Source organism: Coturnix japonica, chromosome 7, assembly GCF_054131305.1.
Source record: "Coturnix japonica strain WE chromosome 7, WE-NBRP24, whole genome shotgun sequence".
Taxonomy (NCBI): Eukaryota; Metazoa; Chordata; class Aves; order Galliformes; family Phasianidae; genus Coturnix; species Coturnix japonica.
Genome location: NC_140669.1, coordinates 9000205 through 9018729, shown reverse-complemented (window position 1 = coordinate 9018729; position 18525 = coordinate 9000205). Strand labels below are relative to the sequence as shown.

The window sequence follows — 18525 nt, the reverse complement described above, 5'->3', positions numbered from 1 at the left end:
GCCGCTGTGACACTCATAGGCAGACAGATGACACAGCCCATCTTTATTGGATGGCAAGACAGCTGTACAGTGAGGGCGCGGGGCTGCAGCACCACCCCCCCTGGGCGCCCCGGGCCCACCGACCCAGGAAGGAGATGTAGAATTGCGGCTCGCCATGCACAGGGGACACCGACGACACAAGCACAACATGCAGCGAGGACTCCTGCCCTGCCTGTCCTTCCCATTAGCCCAGCAAAAGGGCTCTCCTTCCCTCCAGAGCACAGCCTCTGAAACCCCCTCACTGTGTATTGCAGGCTCCAAGCACTGCCCACTGTGCCTAGAGGGAGCCCAGGCAGCACAAAGGACATCACCATCGCTTACGGTTCCCATGGAGGCAGGGAAATAAAGGGTGTTAGAACGGCTGCAGTTACAACCAGCAGGGCAGCCCACGGATGTGAGGTGCAGAGCCAGCCCTGCTTGCCATCCCCTCCCTCCTGTCCCTGCTGCTGCACCAGGCACAAAGGGCACGGGGCAATAGCCTGGCAGGGAGAGAAAGGTCACCTGTGCTCCAGGAAGGGGAAGGGCAGGGCATAGAAAAAGCAAGGAGTCTCTCCTGCAGGCAACAAGAGCCAGGGAGGTGGAATAAAGCCGGGCAAGGGCAGCTGAGATGTAGGTCCTCGCAAGCAGCCACTGCAAGAGATGAGGGAAAACAGCACGATCCGAGCGAAGGGCTGGCCAAGGCCGTGCTGTAAAGCCAAGATCCTGATTCACACCCTTCCATCACATCAAGGTTGGGCTGTGGTTTGCCTCTCACTTCAGGGTTCAAGGTACCCCTTCTTCCCTGCCCCCTCCATGACATGACATGAGGCAGCTGCTCAGCTTATGGTCTCCACAGCAATCCTCGCAAAAAGATTTCAGGAAGGAAGGAAAGGAGCCAGGAGCCCCTGGGTGAGAGGCAGGACACACTGAAGCCATTGTTAGGGCAGGAGGAAAGGGCTGATATCACAGAACAGGCCTGACGCATCACAGACCGGGCATAGGAAAAAGGCCTTTATGATGCCTGGGGGAAGGGAATCAGCGCACAGAGCACAAGACCTTCACTGTGGGCTGCGAGCAGGCTACGTGCACTCCCAGGGGACATCAGGCTGCACCAGCTCTTTGGCACTGCGAGAGGGCCTGGGAGCAGCCCATCAACCGAGCACCATGCAGGTCAGGAAGTGCTATTCTAGCCCAGGACAGAGGGCTGGCACAGGGGGCTGCCAGTGGGGAGGGACAGAGACCCAGGACTGCCACTCCACGGACCCCTCTCCTGTATGCCTGGGACAGGGCAGGTGTCACGAGAGCTGGGGATGGAGCTGCAGCAGAGCTATTCCCAACCCTACACACACAGCAGCAGCTGAGGATCATCCTGCTGCAGGGTGTCAGGGCAGCACACATGTGCACAGAGAGGGGTGGGCCCCACCGCTGTCCCGTTCCAGACTGAGGTGTGCAACATTGATCCTCTCCACGAGGTGGAACATGGCGCAGGGCACTTCCCCAGGGCTGCAGGTGTGGTTCCAGCACTGCTACAGACTGAGCAAGGCAGCTCCGACAGCTCCCACTGCTGCCAGCCATCCCTGCTTTCATTTCGAAGGCAGGTCCCAGCTCCGGGCGGACATCTGGAGCTGCTGCCTTGTCACATCCCTTCAAACAGCAGCTGCCATTGCCACCTCCAAGCCCATCCACAGCTCTGTCAGCGGCTCTGCAGTGATCCTCCGACACGGACGACACAGATGTGAACACAGACACATGTATGTACTCACACACGCATTCACCCCACAAGAGTCAGAGTGACGTTGGCTTGACACACGGCTGGACACAAGGCGCCACCGCAAAGCTGCTGGCCTGGCAGTTTTGTCTCATCAGCAATCGATGGCAACAAAATGGAGCCCATGACCATCCTATCCCCTCGGGATAGGAGAGGAATTGGGCTGACACCACATCCTGCTGCCCAGGTGGCTTCCAGTCTGCAACCCCCACGAGATCCCCGGTCTGCAAGGCTATACCTGCAAGACAGAGACAGGACTTCAGCATTTAAGGGCTGCTGGCAGCTGGTCTGCAGCCTGACATCCAGAGCACCTGCTGCCCCTGTCTGCCACAGCCTCCTCCCTTACCTTGTGGATCTGCGGTGGAAGCTCATCCTCTGAGCTCTCCTCTGGCACAGGCTCTGGGTGTCTCGCTGACTGCCCATCCTCAGCCCAGCCTCCCAGTGGGAGGCGGGAGAAGTGTGATGGGGCTCTGTGCACTGTGCCTGGGTCTGTAGGAAAGGCAAGGAGGATCAGCTACCTGGGGGGCTGTCAGTCTTCAGAGACAAGCATGTTGCTTGTGCCAGTATTACAGGACAAGGGTTACGGGACTGTGACCAGAAGGTTCAGACCTCTGCTCCGGCTCCCATACCTGTGATGCCGCCATACCGTCGCTGGAAGCCCGTCTGCAACGTGGCTGTCTCCTCAGCAGGCTGCCGAGATGAGAAGGGGTAACTGGCAGAGCGAGGGAGGGGGACGGGGGCACCTCGCTGAGCATCCAGCTCCTCATGGGTGCTCTCACCACTCTCGTCACTCTCTCGCCGGTGCCAGGTGTGCCGCTCGGGCTCCATCTGGGCATGCTGCTTGTGCAACTGCACAGCCAAGATACAGGTGGGTCAGCTACAGATGCCCCAATGCACCCTCTCCCCAGCAAGGCTCTTCCAGCCAATCCAAGCCACCCAAAGCAGGGCACTCCAGTCCTGCCTGCCCTGGGCCCACATCCCCTCTGGTTAGCTCAACTCACCTCATGCATGTAGAGTGCGTGGAGACTCATCTCAGTGGAGGCATACTCTGACAGGATCATGCTCTGCAGCTGACCCTCCCAGGCACTGCTCCCCGAGCTCACAGTCCTCGCATCAGCACTGCCATGGGAAACAAGAGTGATGTTTATGTGGCTGCAGATACCACCAAGCCTCTCTCTGCTCTAGGGTCAGGCAGTGAAGGCCACCGCATGCTCTTACCCAGAGGCTGTCATGGCACTGGAACCACGAGGCTGGGTTCCCTCTCCATCCCTTCCTGTTGTCTGAAAGCCACCAGAGGGCTGCTGGGCAGACTGGAGTGGGGAGAAGGAACGCAGGGCTGAAGCCACTTCGGAGAGATGACGAGAGGCCTGTCCATCACGGCCCATGTGGAATCCCAGCACTGAGGAGCCTGCTATCACATTGGCAATCAGGCTGTGAGGCTGCAGAGACAAAAGAGAAAGAGAATCACTGCCTGCACAGACTTGGAGACAAAACCCCCACCACTGAGACAAAACTGAAGGATCCCAGCTCTCTTTAGTCCCTTTCCCACTTCACAGGGCACAGGAAACCCAGCTGCCCTTCCTTAAAGAGCCAGAATTAGTCCCAGTGAGTGCTGATCCATCATATTGCACCCCTGGACACAGCCCAGATAAGGACAAAGTCTGTCCCGAAGGCCTGATTATCACACTTTGCCAGCACTCCAGGACCTTCCCACATTCCCCACCATCTTGGGCACCTCTGACTCGGACTGCAGGGACTGGATGGAGCTGAAGAGGGCGTTTTCGGGGAGCACAGCCTGCTGGGCCAGTGCCACACTGCTGTCCCGGTGCACCCGTTCCTTCAGGAAGCCGATGAAAGCTGTGCTCTCACGGGGTGGCTGCCACTTGGGGTTGGTGATGGCAAAGTGCATGAGGGACAGCTCCGTCTTGCCATCCTCAGCCTGCTGGTAAATGGAGGCCTCCGTCTTCCCCGCTGACATCCACTGTGAAGCACAAAGAGAGAGACTGAAGACTGGGATCTGCTTTACACCCGTGCTAAGCCCAGGAATCCTGAACGCCAGCTAGACTGGACAAAGCACACAACCTGCATGATGGACCATAGCTCCAAGCAGTTGACACACACTACACCAAAAGCCCCATAGCCAGCTCAGCCTTTGCAGCCTACCTTCCTTCTCCATCCCTAAATATGCATTGCTGGAAGGGAACTAGAGAGGTGAAGGCCAGTCACAGAGGTGAAAGCTTTGTTTTGTGCTGTCCAACCCAAAGCAGGAGCAACTATAGCCAACAAATGGCTGTTTTTGCAAGTTGTCTGCCACAGTGCATCCATCCCCTACTGGTTTCATGGCCCTGTCACTAGAAACTCTTTCCTGATTAGTAACATAAATTTCCAGGCACAAGAAACAGACTCATTTTCTTTCTCTCCAGAGCAGACTTTGTAAAAGGGAATATGTACCTCATCCCCAACCAGTAGGCTGCCTCTCTCCTGGATTAAAGCAGCCCAGCTTTTACAATCAGTTATTATAAGTCAGACTTCCTAGATATCCAAACACCCCCATTCATGCCTCCTGAGAGAGTCCTGGTATGAAAACAACCCCCTCAGGACCTACCGCAGGGTGGCCATGCTGGCGCACATCCATCTGGGCAAAGGAGCAGGTGTCACCCACCCCCACCACCTCCACCGTGAAGTTGCGGAAAAAGTCAACGATGTCCAAGGATTTGGGCCGCAGGCAGATGATGAGGATCAGGGGGGTAATGATGGGACTCAGAAGCTCCTCCAGGATGAAGACCTGAGGATAAAGATGAGTTCAGCATATGGGTGAGGATGTCATGAAACTTGCCAGCCCCAAAGCCAACCCCCAGCTCCAGGCTGCCTTCTGCAGCACGGTGACTGGGAAAACCACCTTGTTCCTCTGCCTATGCAGAGATGGGAGAGGGTGTCCATCCCACCCCCCTGCAAGCCAGGCTCACCGCTTTATACTGGAAGAGCTGGGCAAACTCGTCCCTCGTCTCATAGCGGTGGGCATTGCCCTGCCAGTGGTCAGGCATGTAGTGGATGTGTGCCAGGATGACTCGCAGCAGCTGCTCAGGGCAAAACACCAGGTGCTGGTCGGGGATGAAAGACCTGAGGGGTAAGATAGGGAAACGTCATAGTATTCCTAGAAGATTTCAACCAGGGATGACGGGAGACTGACACATATTACAGCTTCACCTGTGGCCTTCACTCCAACCCAAACCCTCCTGCCAGCCCAGCACAGGGATGTTGTTGTATGGCTCCAGCAACTTCCATCATATCAACACTGAAGCCGTCATCATAGCCACTGTGCCCAAGTTCAGCACTGGCCCCCTCTCCTGCCTGCCCTGCCCTGACTCGCCCCAGCCGTGCCCTTCACTCACACAGATTCACGTCCACTTGTAACCTAAGAATGCACTCAAATGAAGAATATCAACCTCACTGCTCCCCTACCATACTGCAAGCAGCATCCAGCCCTGTCCAGCATGGATCCTCCTTACCTGCACACTGTGATGCCCACCCCAAGAAGGGTGACTGTGGTCAGGACGTGTTCAACCGCCAGCACGTCCTCATCATAGATGGTGAGAGCGATGAGCACTGCCAGGATGGAGCCAGCAAAGAAGGCCACGTTCTTGGCCACAATAGTGAGGAGTGGGGAGATGAAGCAGTTCATATACTTGGAAGCTGGCTTGTAACCTTTGCTGAGACGTGACTGCAGTTCATGGTCTAGCTCGTTGAAGTGACGGAGGTAACAGCGGCCATACAGAGACCAGCAGCGGGCACCCAGGCTGCCCGGTTCCCTCTTCAGGATCTCTGTGTAGCTGAAGAAGGCGTAGAGGATTTGCCAGATGAGGATGAGAGGACAGAGGAGGAAGTTGGCGATGCCAATCCAAAGGATGCGAGTGCTGAGCTTCTCAGCCAGCTCCAGACGGTTCCCAGCCCGCTTGTATTCAGCCTTCAGGCTCCACTCATTCTCAAAGAGTGAGCCAGGCCCCCAGAAGAAGATGAGCTCAAAGTTATACTTAAGCCCTCGCGTGTAGAAGACAGTGTCTCCCAGCAGGGGCAGGCGGAAGCGGATGGGCAGCAGTGACTTGTTCACCATGGCCACCATGTAGTTCTTGAAGCGGAGGATGCGGTGGTAGATATCCAGCTCTGTCAGCTCCTTCTTGTGGATACAGATCTGGTGCTCTTTCTGGATCTGCACGATGCGGGCCTGTACCTCCTGCCAGGTGTAGTAGGGCAGGTTGGACTGGAAGGGAAAGCAGTGAGGTTAGGGGCAGGCTCCAGGGATGGAGGCTGGGCTGAGCCCGTTCCAACAGCAGGACCAATACACACCTCGGGGTGTGTACGAGCCACAAGCAACACCACAGCAACAGGCATCTCTTCCTGCACTGCTTCAGCCTGAGTCATCCCAGCAAGCCTCAAACCATGCCCTAGTGCCCTTTACCCCTCGAATAGCATAGGTGGCTGTTTCCCAGCCACTCACACGCCAGTGCATTAGACACAAATGCAGGTGCAGCCTGGCATGGGTCCTCCCTCCCAGAGCTCACAGTCCTGCTCTTTGGAGTCAGCAGGGAGGCAGGAATAGGGGATGGGAACATAACCAAAGCCCCAAAGGCAGCCTGTGGGAAAGCTGGGGATAAACCAAACCTCTTGGCTCATCCCATCTCTCTCAAGACACAGCCTCTAGTCCAAATACACACAAACACCCTTTGGTGCTGTCCATCAGAGCAAGGACTCAGGACTAGGATGCATGCACAAGCCTCAGAGCCCAGCTTTGCCACACTCATCAACGGTGTGATCTTCAACAACTATACAGCTCCACGCCTCATCTTTCCAATCTGTAAACAAGGAAGTCGATACTGTCTGCTTCCCAGGGAAGTCCAAGAATACCCTCACTTATGCCTTCTATGTTGAAAATTGTCACAAAAAAGGCCACCACAGAAGACTAAACATATGGAGCAGCAGATGGCAGATGCGTGTGCCAGCACAGAGAGAGGCAGGCTGGGCAGGGTGGGTAACAAGCAGCAAGTTGGCTGCTGGAGAAGGAGCTGAAAGGAAAACCATGCAGGGAAAAGCTGAAGCAGAGGACTGAGCATTCAGTGCAAGTCTCTTGGAGAAGCTGGCTCCAGAGGAATGAAGGTGAGCTGCTTCTCACTGCACAGCAAATGCCTCCCATATCCTGTACCACATGTAGCCCTTGTCCCACCTACTTACCATGGGGATCCTGAGGGCGTTGATGTAGAAAGAGTGAATCTCCCAATAGCAGCAAATGTTGTAGATAAATTTGACAAGCCTGTGGATCCAGAAAACTCCAGCGATCACCAGGATGCAGATGAGGAAGCTGTTCGCCTGGATTCTGCAAGAAAGAAGGTGGCAGAAGTAGTGGGAGATGATCCCTGGGCAAGAGTTACCAGCCCCTGAGAGAGCACCAGCAGTGCCTTGGCTGCCCCTACCTCGCACTGCAGACATTTGGAGGCAGGAAAGCATCTGGTAGAGTCACTTTAATAGGCTCGCTGGGATGCTGGCTGTGATTTACCGCTTTGTTGGCAAAAAGAATATCGTAATCAACGCAGCTAATGAGAAAGGTGGTAAAGGCCACCACGAAGATGAACTGCCTGCGAAGAAAGAGAGAAATAATGAGGGGAGCAGCCTTCTGCCTCCTGCTAATGGGAAGCAGGCATGAGCACAGGGGCACACGGGGGTTGAAGATGCAGCCAGGCAGCAGGAAGATCAAGGGCACCAGTTACACAGGATGAACCACAGGACTGGGTTGACAGGAGGATCGTAACAGGAACCCTCTCAACTGCAGGAGCTTGGCAGCCTCCCATAGCTGCTCCCCGGCCACTGTTGCAGCCCCAACACGAGGGCAGCCCTCACTCACATGAGCTCGAAGATCTCCCCGATGAGCATGCAGGTGAAGCCATTCTTCTGATGCAAGTTATACACGTGAAGGCGACAGTCAAGGAGAACAGCGTGACCTCACTGCAGCCTTTCAATACCTGAAGGGAACTTACTCCCAGGAGGGGAGTAAACTCTTGGATAGGGCTGATAATAGCAGGACTAGGGGAAACGGTTTTAAGTTAAAAGAGGGAAGATTTAGGTTGGATGTTAGGGGGAAGTTCTTCACTAGGAGAGAGGTTAGGAACTGGAACAGGCTGCCCAGGGAGGTTGTGGATGCCCCGTCCTTGGAGGTGTTCAAGACCAGGTTGGACGGGGCCATGGGCAACCTGATCTAGTAAAGGTGTATGTTTGGTGGCCCTGCCAGGCAGGGGGGTTGGAACTACATGATCCTTGAGGTCCCTTCCAACCCGGGTCATTCTGTGATTGTGTAACAGTTGTGGGACTGCTTCACTCTGACACAGCACAGCACGGCCGCCGTCCCATTGCCCCCTCAGTGCCAGCCCCCCGTGTCCCCCATCCCCACACAGGTGTCAGGATATCCGAGAGAAGAACAGGTCCAGGTTCTCGATGTGGTGCCACGGAGCTGCGGGGAGGAGAGGCAGCGTCACCACCATAGCCCCACACACAGCCCATATCCCACAGCCCGGGCCGCAGCCCGTCCCGCCGCCCCGTCCCGCTCCCCGTGCTCACACTTCGCTCCCTCCGGGACGTGCACGAGCAGGTCTCCGCCGCCGGGCGGTGACTCTGTGGACGAGCTCTCCAGCCGCTGGTACTGCGTCTCCAGCTGGGCCATGGCCGGGACCCGCCGCCACAGCCGGACCGAGCCCCGGGCCCGGCCCCGCCCCCACAGCGCGACTGGCAGCCGCGCCGCCCAATGGAGATCGAGGGGCGGGTCCGCGCCGGGCCAATCGGAGAGCGGGAGGGAGGGTAGGTGGGATGAGCCTCGCGGCGACCCGTAGGGAGAGCGCCGTGAATGCGGCCTGCACTTCCGGTGCAGCCCGGCGGCCATGGCGGCTCCGGGGTGTGCTGGGAACTGAGCGGGGCCATGGCGGCCACACAGAGCACGTCGGTGTTCCAGGCCGCGCTGGACCCCGCCCTCCTGCACGGGCTGACCCTCGTCAGCGGGTTCAATGCCAGTCCGTCGGCTGCGGACACACACGGTGCGTTGTGCTCTGTGTGAGGGGCAGGCCTCGCCCTATGGCCCGAGGGTCCCCTGGGCTCCCTCTGTTGCCTTGTTGTGCCTGTGTGGGGCTCCTCTGCTGCCCTGTGTGGCTGCACAGTCCCGTCCTCTCCTTCTCCTTGCAGGGCAGCCCGCAGCCCCCCACGCAGCGGACAAGGCCGGCACAGCCCCCGAGGTGCCGGAGCGGATGTGCTGCTTCACCTGCGGGCAGCAGTTCGGCAGCCGGGAGGAGCAGGTGAGCGGGATGTTATGGCTGCTGGGCGATATACAGGGACTCCATGATACACAGTGATTGCCTGCCCGGGATCACTGCAGCCACAGGGTTGTTATGGCTGCTGGACTCTGTCACCGTGGGGCCTTTGGTAGCTGTGGCTTCTGTCAAGCACCAGCACCTTGCTTGGCTCACTCTTCCCTTCACAGACTGAGCACTACCGACTTGACTGGCACCGCTTCAACCTGAAGCAGCGACTCCGAGGCCGCCGGGCGCTGCCAGTGGAAGAATTTGAGGAGAAGAGCAGAGCAGGTGAGGAATGGGGCTGCTTCAGCAGGGCCCAGACTAATGGTGACTTTGCTGTTCTGTCTGGGAGTGAAGCCTCCAGGTGCCTGTACATGTTCACAGTCTTTTTCATCTGTCTGATCCATCAGGGCTGTGGGCTGGTCCCCGGAACCACCTGCAAACTTTCTATTTATCTTTGTCTTCCTCCATTGCTCCATTTTCTCTTTGCTGCAGGTGATATTTCCAGCATCTCAGGGTCAGATTCAGAGAGCTCCGATGCAAGCAGCGAGTCAGAATCACCTCCCCCTGCCAGCAACAGCCCTGCCACCCCCCAGCATCCCCGCTCCCACAAGGTGCTGCTCCGCAATGCAAGGGGACAGCTCATCTCTGCCTATCGCTGCATACTGAGCACTGGGAAGGCAAGTCACAGACCAGCTTGTAGAAGAATGGGCCCCAGAGAAGAGGGGTGGCACTGTGGTACAGACATCTGCCTGGAAGTCCCTGGGGCCCCTTGAAGGGAAGGGAGAAGTCTGGTGCCTCAGGTTCGCTGCAGCTGAGATGCCCCCAGCAGCATGACTAGGACTGTGCATGTGCCAGCAGAGGGAATGGCCTTTGTCTTGGGGACAGCGAGGAGTAATGGGATGATCCCATAGATGTGAGCAGGAGTGTTTGTGTCTCAGGGCGGCAGCGAGGAGCCAGCAGAGCTGATAGCGTCACTGCAGAGCCTCAATGCAAACACATGCTGGGTTGTACTGATGATGGGTGGCGGGCACTTTGCAGGAGCCGTGTTCCGTGGGTGAGTACAAAGGCACAAGGCTGAGGTTGTCTCTGTGGGCAGGGACAAGTGTGGCCAGCTGTTGGATGGGCCCTTCCCTTCTCTGTAGCCCCCAGGTGCAGGAACACAAGACCTTCCACCGCTACACTGTGCGAGCCCGGAGGGGCACAGCCCAGAGCCTAAGGGATGCCCAGACCCCAGGGTCAGCACCCAGATCAGCAGGAGCCTCCCTGCGGCGTTACAATGAAGCTGCACTGCTCAAGGTGAGAATGGACCACAGGCTTGAGCTTTCAGTAGGGAAATGTGGTTGGCAACCAGCTCTGTGCAATGGTGCCGTGCTGCTGTTGGAGTTCATATGTGGACTATGAGCTCCAGAACTGGGTCAGGATCCAATTGAGGCTGCCATTTCTTGAATCTGCCTGTTCCAGAGCTGCTGGTGCCCACTCAGGACTCCATAGAGCCTTCCTTTCTTCTCCAGGATATTCAGAACCTCTTGGCAACTTGGGCGCAGCACCTGAAGGAAGCTCAGCGCATCTTTCTCCGAGCCCCTCGTCACAACCGGGCGCTGCTCTTTGATAGCAAGAACCCCCACCTCAGTAGGGGAGACCCCCGTGTCTGCCACATCCCTCTCAGCACACGCAGGGCCACCCTGAAGGAGGTGCTGCGAGTCCATGCTGTGCTGTCCAGCCTGCAGGTGTTTGGTGAGTTGGCCTGGCCCTGGTGCCCCAACACCTGCGGTCAGTGCAGGTGAGGTTGTACGGTCCCTCATGGGACCCTGGAGTGCTGGGCACATCTAGTGGTTCTCCTGCTCTCCATCCCTTTGGGGCATGAGGTGCACCCCATCTCTGGGCAATGACACCCTTGCTGTCTAGGGAAGGACACGCCACTGGAGGACATCACTGGGTCCCCACGGAAAGTCTGGCAGAAGAAACAGCGGGCGGCTGAGATGGATTCCCTGCAGATGGACACAGGTGGTGAATTCAAACATGGAGGGAGACATGGCTCAGAGCAAGGTGGGGAGGTGGTCTGTTTTTTTTAATGAGATTTTCAGCCCTGTAACAGGGCAAGACACCACAGAGGGGAATCTGCTGAAAAAGGCTTCCTGCTGGGTGGAAGGGGAAGGTGTGCTTATCTGAAAGCCCCAGATAATTCATGCTGCATATGGGGTTGTCCTGTCCTTTCACTCTCATCAGCCCCAGGGGAGGAAGAGGAAGAAGAGGAGGAAGAGAGTCCAGCAGGGGAACTGGAAACTGTGGAAGTAACAATAGGGACCTTGGACCTCCGGGAGTTTGAAGTGGTGCCCAAGAGAAACCGCAAAAGGCGGAAGAAAAGGAATAAAAAGATGGAGAATGGTGAGGGGGAAGGCACGGGGGAAGGGTCTGCCATGCCTCAGGGGCTGGCTGGGCTTCCTTACCATTCGCTCTCACAGCAGGGCTCCATGCTGAAGGGACAGGATGCTGTGGAACCCAGGGAGGGCAGCCCAGCCTGGAGCTGGTTACAGAGCTGCAGGGGAAGCCTGGAGCTGAGCCCCTTCCCTGGGAGACTGAAGGTGAGTGGAGTTGGGAGCCTGGCTAGGTGAGCACCTGCCCTGTATGCTGCATACTTTGCAGTGGGGTGAAGAGCAAGTTGTTGTGCAGGTACTTGGAGCAGTTGAGTGCCAGGGTGGCTGTAAAGTAGCCACATGCCTTCAGACATGCAGTGCTCACAGAACAGTAACCAAACCATAGTGTTTCCACCTGAATAGATGAGATTAGAGAGCAGCAGAGATCTCTGTTACAACGGTACCACAATAATATTGGGGTGGCAAAATCTTTAGCTGCAGCAAATGAGAATGAGCCCAAATGCAGCAACCATGGATACAGAAATGAAAGAAAAGAGCTGCTTACCTTTGGAAGGCCTCAGTTACGCAGGGATCTCCAGCAAGAGATGCCCTCACCTCCACTGCCAGCCCTTAAATGAGGTCTGGGAAGGGGTGGATCCTGGCTCCCTTCCTGTCACTCAATGCATTGCATGCACCTGAGCTCCTCTGGGTTGGCCCTGCCTTCCTACCAGGTGTTCAATCACTGCTTCAGGCCATGACTTAGCATTTCTGCTACATACTCATATGCAGCTAGCAGGACAATGCTTTAACAGCAACGTGTTGGTTTCCTGGACTAAATGGCCCTGTAGCATCAGATTTCTCCTCCTGTTCTTCTCTCACAGGAGACCCCCAGACCCAGCTCCGTGATGCCCTGTTCACAGCCTGCAAGATGGGGGATGTGGGGACACTGAGGCACCTCCTGGGTGTACCAGAGAACAGGGGCCCAGTGGGGGACAGCAAGGATGGGGATGATGAACAACCCCTGGGTCTGCCCCACTCCCTGCTCAACCAGCCTGTAGATGAATGTGGCTTTACCCTGCTTCATGTGGCTGCACGTGCAGGGAGGGCTGAAGCTGTGTGCCTGCTGCTGGAAGCAGGGGCTGACCCTGCACTCAGGTATGGCCACAAGGCATCATACAGTTGATGGCCACTGCTGTGGGAGTCCAGCAACTCTCTCCTGTTGCAGTTACGTGAGGCTGATGCCAGCCTTGTCCTGGGGGACAAGCTGGGGTTGGTCAGGACTGCTGGTTTTATCTCTATGTTTGGGGTGAGATTTACCTTTAGAAATGCAAGGAGAGGATTTGGGGAATCATGGTGTGGGGGTATTCAACCTTACCCTCCTTGGCTCCAATACCCTAGATTGTTCTATATCACAGCCCAATGAGAAACCAGCAGTAATACCATAGGGCTGAGCTGCTGTTTCTCATCTTGCAGAGACAGGCAGGAGAAGACCCCTTACTGCATCTCTGCTGACAAACCAACACGCAATGCCTTCCGCAAATTCATGGTGGACCACCCAGACAAGTACGACTACAGTCGTGCCAAGGTGGGCACCTGCCCCTGAGCAAAATGGCCTTCAGCCACACCCCAGCATCCTGCTCTCACCTCCTCGTGCCTTTGCCTCTTTCTCTGAGGGAGATGCTGACTGACTGCCCCCTGCCTACGCTGCCCCAGGTACCTGGCCCCCTGACTACGGAGATGGAAGCCAAAAAGATGGAGAAAAAGCGGGCACAGAAAGCCCAGCGGAAGCAACGGGAACAGGCACAGCGGGAGGAACAGCAGCGCTTGGAGCAGGAGAAGGAAGAGAAGCAGCAGTTTGCAGCCCTGTCTGATAGGGAAAAGGTAAGGCCTCGCACAGGGGAGAGGAACCAACCTGATGCAGTGGGCTCTGGCTCAGCAAGCCTTGGGGGCTGACCTATCTCTCTGCTCCCCAGAGGGCCCTAGCTGCTGAGCGGAGGCTGTCTGAACAGATGAAGAATGGCAGTACAGCTCTTTCCAACATCAGGTAGGCAGCTTGTAGGCAGCCAGCTCTGCACATGATGGTCCAGGATAAGCTTAACAACCACAGATGGTTAACCTGTGACACTATGATTCTATTATATGAATGTGTCCATTCAAGGCCACTTCTGCTCTTTCCCTGCAGCCGCTGCTGGTACTGTGGAGAGTCCCTGCTGGGCCGGATCCCATTCCATTACCTTGATTTCTCTTTCTGCTCCACGGCCTGCCTGCAAACCCACCGCCGGGCCCGGGCCAACCACACATAAGGGTGGGGGCTGCCATCATGGCAGCCAGGGACCCACATGGTGGAGACATGGCTGAGCACTGGCTGTAGAGTAATGCTGGTAAGAGGGACTGAGCTGGTCACATCACTCTCTGCAGCAGTTTTCACAAGACTGAGAAGCTGCAGCATGAGTGTGACTCAAGGTAGTAACAAGCAAGGCCTGCACATGTTAGTGCAAAAGACCAGGACTGGTTCCAGCTAGGAAGTCCTACTGCCTGCTTTTCTGCTGGGTACCTTGCAGGCTGCTGCTTGGGGTGGTAGTACAGATCCTGATTGGTACAAACTCTGCAGCCTTGAGCCCCTATGCCTGCAGGTACCTTCTCACCTGTATATTGTCCTTCCTTCTGGAAGCCACTGAGTCTCAGCCATATCATGTTAACAACTACCTCCTCTGCCTGCATTGTTAATAAAGAGTTGCGTTCAACCCCTTAGGTGTATAAGGGTGCCTTTTCCTAAGTACCAACTAGACCCACAGTGTTTCACCACCACCACCCCGCAATCCCTGCAGGCACAGTGAGAGGCAGTGACAGTGCCTGGCAGCCCCGTGTTTATTCTTTGTCCAGGAGCCTATGGTTGATGGTTCTATTGAAAAGGGGTTGGTCAAGGAAGAGCAGGGAGGGGTTGGGGGGTGCCCCCTCCAGCTCCAGCACTGTGATGTTGTTGGGGCAGCCAACACGCAGTATTGAGCCAGGCACAAAGAGGGTTTGCTGGGGTCCTTGCTGGGGCCAGTATCGGCCCAAGTTGAAGCCATTTATCCACAGCTGGCCCTGGGAGAAGGAGATGAGACTGAGCCGTGCTCTCCACCCTTATTCCCTCTTCTAACACCCTTATCCCCTCTTCTAAGCAGTCTTACCTTGCTCCAACCTGGGAATTTCACAAAGGTGTCCCAAGCAATGCCAGGGGTCTCAAAGGTCCCTGCATAGAAGGCTGGCCCTGCTCTGCTTCTACTGCTTGATTTAGTTTGGGCAGCATGGGGCCAGCCCTGGTGAATGGCAGCATCAATAGTTAAGGGGTAGATGAGCCAGTTGCTGAGCGGTCGGGAGTCCAAAGAGAGGTTCCCCAGCAAGCCCTGAAGTGGAGCAGAAGAAAAAGATGGGGAAGCAGGGTCTGCCCTATGCAGAAAGATGCTACACAGCCCTGCTTGGCTTCCCCAGCACATATCTCCCCCCTAGCAGTGGATCCCATCAGTCAGGCTGCACAGTCTTGGCTGCCACAGCAGCAGGAAAGGGGGATGTCAATCCCACTGCTTTATCCCAAAGGGTTTGCCACCTGCCCAGGGCTGTGCCAATGGGTGTGTGGGGAAAAAGGACAGGATGGTGTGGGATCAACCAGGTAGCAGGATTTGAGCTGTTCTCACCATGGCTGAGGGCAGGAGGGGGTGTTTGGCCACGTGTACCCACCTCATTCACATGGAGCAGCCCTGAGGCCCTCTCTCCTCACCTTGAAGTCACTGAAGTTTGCCCCGAAGCTGATCCTGCCCATGTTCTCCAGGAGCACATCCAGCATGTCCCCTGCCTTGCCTTTCACACGCAGCTCTGTCTGACCGTCCCGCTCCAGCGTTCCCTGGTATTCCTGCAGCCATAGGGTCAGTGCTGCCCCACTGCATCCCAGTCCCGTGCTCTGGTCTCACTACCATAAGCACTATGAGCAGCCTGCTAGTGTAGCATCCCACTGCCTTCTCTACACCAGAGGGTACACAAATGGGCCAGCAGAGTGCCCTCAATGAGGCTTTCAGGCAGCATGCTGCCCCAAGCCCCTATCACAGCACATCTCTCCCAGGAGGCAGGCACCTTTGCTCTCTCACCTTCTGCAGCATCACGTAGCCACGATCACAGATGCTATGGGGAGGAGCCCTCAGTGTGGCTGGGGCCAGGATGTCACGGGGCAGCTGTGTGCGGTACAGCACAAAGCCTTGGGCCTGCCAGGCAGCAGAAAGGGAAACAGGGCTAGTGATGAACCCTATTCTTCTACCCTAGTGTGTCTCCTCCAGTAACTCTCAGGGCACCCACCTGCTTTATGGCCTCGAAGGTGAGTGGGAACTGGCTCTGGATGGGCCCAGAGGGGGACAGTACATCCAAGACATCCAGGAGATCAGCATACTGAAAAAAGACAGGGATGGGAGCAGGGCAGCCAGGCAAAGCCAGGCAAGACAGCACAGATATTGAGGTGGACATTCACCTTGTGCAGAGCCACCCAGCCGTAGGCACACTTGGGGGTGGGAGGTGGCATTGGGCCCACTGGCAGGGGCTGAAACTGAACAGCAGACCGTGAGGTGCCCCAGAGGGATAAGGCTTCCCCTAGAATGAGTGCAGAGATGGCCCTGCCCAGCCCCTCTCTGCTCCCTGTTCCCAGGACAAGCAGCAGAACACAGCACTGCCCTTCCTCCTGTCAGGCTCAGCACCTTGCTGATGACTGTGCGGATGGCAAACAGCTTCTCCGTGGGGTCTCCAGCCTCCGAGAGTGGCGCATCATAGTCGTAACTGGTGGTCACTGGTTCGTACTTGCCCTTGAAGTCAGCTCCTGGCCAAGGAAACAATGGGAGCTGCAGGGAGAGCCGAGCACCTGGACCACTGGCTCTATGCTGGAGGCAATGCAATGGTCAGGAGCATGACCCAGAGGAGCCCTCTGGAGTACAAGCTGGAATACAGCACCCAACCTCCCCCCGAAGGACAGAGCAGCAGCCTAGAAAAGGCTCCCTGATGCCAAAGAGGAACAGAGTCCTGCTGTATGACCCGACCAGTCTCCCACTCACCGCTCCAGTAGGCAAAGTTGGTGCCTCCGTGGAACATGTACCTGTGTAACAGCACAGAGAGCAGTCAGCACCCACACAGACCTGGACCACCCTGCTGCCCCCCACCCATCTCTAAAACCAACAGAGGAAGGGTCTGGTGGTCAGGCCATGCCCGAGATTGGCTACTTGCATGTTGACATTGGCTCCCAGCTGCAGCATATTGGCGAGTCCCTGGGCCACCAGTGCAGCACTGATGCTGGCATGTGGTCCCCCCCAGTAGTCCAGCCAGCCCGTGTAGTATTCAGAGTTCACCTGGGGAAGTCAGGGGCTGTCAGCTGCTTGGAGCTGAGTTGACACCCACCAGGCCACCCTCTCACATGGTGCCTCACCAGTGGTCCCCGTGGCTCGACGTAGCGCTGGGTACCAAATGCCTCCGTCACATTGGATCCTACAAAGGGAAAACAAGCGAGGCTGGAGCAGGAGGGGACCAGGACCACCGCCACCATCTCATCTGCTCCTCCCCATTGGTGGCACCTGGCCCGAAGTCAATGGTGGCATAGAGCCCCTGCAGGGTGCCACAGCGCAGGTCCTCCACCTGGGCACCATCAGTGGTGAAGAGCAGCACCTCAGGGCCCAGCAGTGCCCGGAAGGTGCCCAGCAGGTGCTGCAGGTAGCTGGAGTCACAGATGTAGTAGCTCCCGTATTCATTCTCCACCTGCAAATCAGGCACCAGGTGGGATACAGCCAGGTCCCGACAGGCACCTGGTGGCAGGTCTCCCAGCACCCACCTGCACACTGATGATGTTCCCTCCGTGCTGGTAGAGCCGTGGCTTGATCTTGGGCAGCAGGACATGGAGCCAGGCGTCCACAGCTGCCAGGTAGGCTGGGGACAGGGGCAGCTCAGCTCCAACCCACAGCCACTGGCCCTGTGACGAGGGGGACGGGGGGGTGCAGAGGAGGAGCTACAGGCTCCCAGAGAGGGAGAAGAGAATGGAAAAAGCCAAGCTTGGGGCTGGGCTGAGCAGTGCGAGGGGACGGGCACCAGAACAGCACGGCTGTGGCCACGGGCTGAGCTCACCTGGGTCAGAGGAGCGCAGGACGATGTCTGCCGTCCACAGCAGCCAGGCAGGCAGCCCGCCCTGCAGGAACGGGGAGAGCATCGTCAGTGAGCACGGGGCCAGCGGGGCCGCTCGGCAGCCCCGGTGCAAGGCAAGGACTCACCATCTCCCACTCAGCGCAGATGTAGGGCCCCGGGCGCAGGATCACCAGCAGCCCCAGCTCCGCCGCCAGGTCCAGGAAGGCTTCCACGTCCCGATCCCCGCTGAAGTCATACACTCCCGGCTGCGGCTCGTGGTAGTTCCAGGGCACGTAGCTGGGGGAGAAGGGGATGGCAACCCGAGGCGGTGCAGGCTGCGGGGTGCGGAGCTCCGCGCACAGCACCGGGCAGGAGAGGCGTGGGATGCCCCGCGTGGGTGACCCCCCAGGCTCACTTACACCTGCACGGCGTTCAGCCCGGCCATGTAGAGCCGCAGCAGGCGGTCTCGCCAGGCGGCCCGCGGGACACGGGCGTAGTGCACGCTGCCCGACACGTAGCGGAACGGGGCCCCGTCCTTGAGGAAGCAGTCCCGATCGAAATCGATCTGGAAGGAGCGCACCGGGGGGGCGGCCTGCGGGACGGCACAGAGCTGGGGGCGGCAGCACCTCTCCGAACACAGAGCGGGTCAACGGCGGGGGGGGGAAAGGGGAACGGGACCCCGACCCGCCGCCCTCCCGCACCCACCTCCGCACGCAGCAGCGCCGCCGCCAGCAGCAGCCCGAGGGCCGGCAGCGCCATGACCGCGGCTCAGCGGCCGGGGGGACGGTGCGGAACGGGCGAAGGAACCGGCACACGGCCCATAGCGCACAATGAGGGCGAGGATCCGAACGGGACCGCCCCCCGCACCGCGTTCCGCCCCTCGCGACAGGACGCGCCCACTAGAGCCAGGTCCCGCCCCGTCGGTCCC

The 18525-nt window shown here is 57.7% G+C and overlaps 3 protein-coding genes across 24 annotated transcripts; 1 reads left to right on the top strand and 2 right to left on the bottom strand.

Annotated features, from left to right (window-relative positions):
* Positions 1-26: 26 nt before the first annotated feature.
* On the bottom strand, positions 27-8545 carry ATG9A (autophagy related 9A). Of its 2 annotated transcripts, none has more exons than XM_085553060.1 (14): positions 8390-8545; positions 8239-8282; positions 7680-7744; positions 7252-7413; positions 7013-7154; positions 5296-6044; positions 4753-4906; positions 4392-4571; positions 3522-3767; positions 3005-3225; positions 2788-2905; positions 2416-2635; positions 2133-2275; positions 27-2043 (listed from the first exon to the last, which is right to left on the bottom strand). In XM_085553060.1, exons 1-14 carry the CDS (start codon positions 8490-8492, stop codon positions 1804-1806), a joined length of 2787 nt encoding a protein of 928 aa, XP_085409186.1. In that variant the 5' UTR covers positions 8493-8545; the 3' UTR covers positions 27-1803. The 2 variants fall into 2 exon arrangements, with proteins under 2 accessions (XP_085409186.1, XP_015724452.1); XM_015868966.3 differs by having other exon boundaries at positions 27-2024.
* A 134-nt stretch (positions 8546-8679) lies between these two features.
* On the top strand, positions 8680-14215 carry ANKZF1 (ankyrin repeat and zinc finger peptidyl tRNA hydrolase 1). Of its 20 annotated transcripts, none has more exons than XR_014948231.1 (15): positions 8680-8859; positions 9005-9114; positions 9300-9402; positions 9610-9794; positions 10056-10171; positions 10260-10413; positions 10629-10897; positions 11023-11121; positions 11344-11502; positions 11583-11699; positions 12353-12626; positions 12945-13056; positions 13185-13352; positions 13445-13515; positions 13654-14215. XR_014948231.1 is itself a non-coding variant. In XM_015868973.3 (15 exons), exons 1-15 carry the CDS (start codon positions 8745-8747, stop codon positions 13772-13774), a joined length of 2127 nt encoding a protein of 708 aa, XP_015724459.3. In that variant the 5' UTR covers positions 8680-8744; the 3' UTR covers positions 13775-14215. The 20 variants fall into 20 exon arrangements, 7 of the variants coding, with proteins under 7 accessions (XP_015724459.3, XP_015724458.3, XP_015724457.3 ...); XR_014948230.1 differs by having other exon boundaries at positions 11580-11699; XR_014948233.1 differs by having other exon boundaries at positions 11023-11163.
* A 100-nt stretch (positions 14216-14315) lies between these two features.
* GLB1L (galactosidase beta 1 like) lies at positions 14316-18435 on the bottom strand. 2 transcript variants are annotated; one of them, XM_015868975.3, is made up of 16 exons: positions 18303-18435; positions 18017-18189; positions 17744-17894; positions 17601-17661; positions 17311-17405; positions 17057-17237; positions 16912-16970; positions 16713-16834; positions 16544-16584; positions 16193-16311; positions 15970-16044; positions 15801-15890; positions 15596-15709; positions 15232-15363; positions 14645-14860; positions 14316-14558 (listed from the first exon to the last, which is right to left on the bottom strand). In XM_015868975.3, exons 1-16 carry the CDS (start codon positions 18354-18356, stop codon positions 14340-14342), a joined length of 1902 nt encoding a protein of 633 aa, XP_015724461.1. In that variant the 5' UTR covers positions 18357-18435; the 3' UTR covers positions 14316-14339. The 2 variants fall into 2 exon arrangements, with proteins under 2 accessions (XP_015724461.1, XP_015724462.1); XM_015868976.3 differs by lacking the exons at positions 17057-17237; positions 17311-17405.
* Positions 18436-18525: the final 90 nt, after the last annotated feature.

Bases quoted from the DNA above. Each gene is read 5' to 3' on its own strand.
- ANKZF1 (XM_015868974.3), top strand. From the start codon at position 8,745: ATGGCGGCCACACAGAGCACGTCGGTGTTCCAGGCCGCGCTGGACCCC. The intron at 9,403-9,609 runs GTGAGGAATGGG...TCTTTGCTGCAG, and splicing joins TGAGGAGAAGAGCAGAGCAG to GTGATATTTCCAGCATCTCA. The intron at 10,414-10,628 runs GTGAGAATGGAC...TTTCTTCTCCAG, and splicing joins ATGAAGCTGCACTGCTCAAG to GATATTCAGAACCTCTTGGC.
- GLB1L (XM_015868975.3), bottom strand. From the start codon at position 18,356: ATGGCGCTGCCGGCCCTCGGGCTGCTGCTGGCGGCGGCGCTGCTGCGT. The intron at 17,238-17,310 runs GTGGGTGCTGGG...CCTGATTTGCAG, and splicing joins GGAACATCATCAGTGTGCAG to GTGGAGAATGAATACGGGAG. The intron at 16,312-16,543 runs GTGAGTGGGAGA...TTCCTTGGCCAG, and splicing joins CAACTTTGCCTACTGGAGCG to GAGCTGACTTCAAGGGCAAG.
- ATG9A (XM_085553060.1), bottom strand. From the start codon at position 8,492: ATGGCCCAGCTGGAGACGCAGTACCAGCGGCTGGAGAGCTCGTCCACA. The intron at 6,045-7,012 runs GTAAGTAGGTGG...TTTCCCTTCCAG, and splicing joins ACGCCCTCAGGATCCCCATG to TCCAACCTGCCCTACTACAC. The intron at 4,907-5,295 runs GTAAGGAGGATC...CTTACCCCTCAG, and splicing joins GTGGGCATCACAGTGTGCAG to GTCTTTCATCCCCGACCAGC.